This window comes from Sinocyclocheilus grahami, unplaced genomic scaffold (assembly GCF_001515645.1).
Source record: "Sinocyclocheilus grahami isolate Dianchi unplaced genomic scaffold, SAMN03320097.WGS_v1.1 scaffold97.1, whole genome shotgun sequence".
NCBI lineage: Eukaryota > Metazoa > Chordata > Actinopteri > Cypriniformes > Cyprinidae > Sinocyclocheilus > Sinocyclocheilus grahami.
Genome location: NW_015505276.1, coordinates 127,191 through 130,583, shown reverse-complemented (window position 1 = coordinate 130,583; position 3,393 = coordinate 127,191). Strand labels below are relative to the sequence as shown.

The 3,393-nt window shown below is 32.6% G+C and overlaps 1 protein-coding gene across 1 annotated transcript in view; it reads right to left on the bottom strand.

Moving 5' to 3' along the window:
* The window catches only part of LOC107587972 (glucosidase 2 subunit beta-like), an 18,382-nt gene that overhangs the window by 7,770 nt on the left and 7,219 nt on the right, over nt 1–3,393 (bottom strand). Inside the window, exons 2-4 of the mRNA XM_016275958.1 lie at nt 1,280–1,319; nt 1,112–1,190; nt 922–1,005 (exon numbers count right to left, since the gene is read on the bottom strand). Of these exons, the coding sequence (XP_016131444.1) occupies nt 922–1,005; nt 1,112–1,190; nt 1,280–1,319 (203 nt within the window). The remainder of the gene's footprint in view (nt 1–921; nt 1,006–1,111; nt 1,191–1,279; nt 1,320–3,393) is intronic.

Below are 3,393 nucleotides of genomic sequence, written 5' to 3'. Positions count from 1 at the left end.
CATCTGGAGGCGTTTCCACTGGGGCAGGTTCCTCAGGCTGGGACTGAGAGAGAATGGAGGAACACAGTCAAAATACATGCTCATGGGCTATTGTGTTCAAGGACAGTGGAATTATAAAAAAAAAAAAAACAGATTTGTTTTTTTACACCAAAATTTGGGTGCTTTTATTATTGTCAAGCATTAATACAAGTACACATAACAATGCAAGACAAGTTATCAAATTAAAAGACAATTAGAAGTACAAAATATCTAACTACACTACTCTTACATTGTTACAAATGATTTCGATTTCAAATAAATGCTGATAAATAAATTCAGCTTTGCCATCACAGGTATGAACTAAATTTGAAAACATATTGACAGAGAAAACAGTAAGTTTTAATTGCAATAATATTCCACAATATTACTCTTTTTAATGTATTATTGATCAAATAAATGCAGCCTTGGGGAGCATAAGAGACTTTTTTTCGAAAACAAAAACAAACAAATCGTAATGATCCCAAAGTTTTAAAAGGCAGCGTAAATAACTAACATTGGTGACAAGGTTGTTGAGCTATTTAATAATTTATCTAAAAGATAAAATGAGGAAACATAATGAGATTATTGAATTTTTTAATTATAGGGAAAATCATGCAAAAGTAGAGATGCATGTATAAATTATGTATGCTTAGTCTAGTTAAAATTAATATTATTTAAAAAAAATGTATACTTTCTATAATGAATTAAGCATATCAATTACAAAATTTTGTTAAATGGCTACTTGTCATACTTAATGTTTTCATTTTCAATGTTAATTTTTGTTATAGATTATCTAATCTTTATCACTTTGATTATTTGTGTCATGATTGTTTTAAAGAAAATTAATATGACAAAGTTCTCAGAAGTCATTCAACATGACATGTCTGCTTCTTCTCTACTAACCTCTGAGTGGTACTTGTCTTTAATGTTGGTCCAAACACTCTCAAATGTTGACGTGTCCACCTGCGCAGCTCCTCCCATCAGTCCCTGAATAAATCCCAAAGCAGACATCTAAATTAGTGGCAATTCACTCACTCAGTGCATTTAGATAGGTAGCACATTTTGACTGAGAAATGATTAAGTGCAAAAATACCTGGACCTCAGTTTCAGTAAGTGTGCCATCAGCATCTGGGTCCAATTCAGCATGAGACTGAAGCTCAGAAACAGACACACTGACACAGAGACAACAAGCCAGTTTATATTCATTCTCTAGCTATATGCACAATCAGAGAGAGAGAAAAAAATAATCATTGGCACTTACAAGCCATCTGCATTGTCATCCAGCTCCAAAAAGGCTTCTGCTAAATATATTTATATATAATATAAAATATAAGAATATAAATATATTAATGTATATATACACATGTAAATATTTACTGTATGTGTGTTTTTTACTTAATAAATATACACAGTTCAAATACATATATTATGTAAACAAAAATGTTTATTTCGGATGCAATTAATCGCGATTAATCGTTTGACAGCACTAGTGTTGATCAATGTTTATACGTGAATAAAAGGCTAAATTAAATCTACTCATCATATAAAGTGATCATGTCTCTTTAGAAGACTTTTATTAAACCAATGGTTTACTTTTACAATGCATTTATGAACTTTCTGAAACTTCAAAGTTTTGGCAGCATGAATTTTCAAAAGAAAGAATAGAAATCTCTCAGGTTTAATTTTTTTATATGTTTTTCTTTTGTGTTTTGAAGAGGAACAAATGTTTTATGGTTTGAAAAAACATGAGTGCGAGTAAACGATAATTTTATTTATGGGTGAACTAACCCTTTAAATGGGGTTAGTTTTTTCTGTTTGTGTATAATATATATATACATATACATATACACACACACACACACATATATTATATATATATATATATATACAGTGGGTACGGAAAGTATTCAGACCCCCTTACACGTTTCACTCTTTGTTATATTGCAGCTTTATTTATTTATAATTTCTGCATGTTTGGTCCTTTGTACACATCAGCATTTTACTGTCAAATCAGCTCCTTCAAACACTGTGACAGGCTTAAATCCTGTTTCGCATATATAATTGTAAACATAATCATTATTACAGGAATAATGTATATAATGTATATAATTTATAATAATTAATGTTAAAATTATAATTAATTAAAAAGCTTGGAATGAAAACAAGTTGTGTTCACGTGACATGCGAAAGCATGCAAAGCGTGCGCGCGGTTTTTCTGCAAGCCTGTGTTGTAGCTACTCGCTCTGCTACACTTATCTTAACTGCATAAAAGTTGTTAAAAATGTTTGTAAGGATTTAAATTTGTAATGTTTTGGGTCTTTTAGATCTGAGAACTTTTTTAACCCAAAGTTTCAGGACTTCAGGTAAGTAGCCAGTAAATTTTGACAAATAGCCTAACATTACGGTGGCCGTATTAATAAACTATTAACTGAATTTCCAAATGACCACAACAAACTCCAACTGTTATAATACCTCTAAACAAAGCTTCATTGTAACTTTGTCTAAAGTTCCGTGAGGTACGCTTTGCATGGTTGAAAGTAACACAAAATATAGTTATCGAAAAGTAGCAGTATAACAGACAGCAGCACTGTATGATGATTAACTGACTGAATATTTGCTTTAATACAGCCAGGTCAAAAGATAAGAGGAGGTCATGAGGACGAAACGACGTTACATGCAGGTGAGAGATTTACTATATGAGAAAATACTGGATGTTATTCTGTACATCAATTCCTTGTATACTAAATATTTGTAACAAGTGCAATAAGCACATATTAAAACAAAGTGTTACCAAACATTTAAACAATATATGATCATTTATTGTAAAGAGCATCGTACAGAAACTAAACATATAGGGAAATGCAAGTTCCAGTGAAGGTGGTGACACAACAAGCTCCCTACCATTAATTTAAAGATTTCTTCTCAAATAGTTAAAGTCGGCATGAAACGGAAGTTGCGATTGTCTTTTCTTCTCTACTGTGATGTATATCCGAGTGAAACGGCATCTGAAATGAGAGGGCGGGACTTGAATTCGTCCTTCGGGAATTGATTGGATCGTTGGAAGCTGGGGCGTTGCTAACAAAATGGAGGCAGATCTGAATGCCAGTTTGCAGTTAGTGTTGTTGGGGGTTTTCTCTCCACTGGACACCCAAGCATGAATACATGTTTTATTTATTAAGGATGACGACGACGATCAACGGCACAAAACATGACTAAACAGCAGAGAGAGAGAGAGAGACTGCCTGAATGACTGAGCGCGTCCTCCATCAGGTTAAGTCATATTCATGAAAAAATTAGTTTGCGATGCCCTAAGAGTAATGTTGTGGTAATATCCTAATATATTTTCAATGTTTAGGGGTAACGTACTCCCTCATG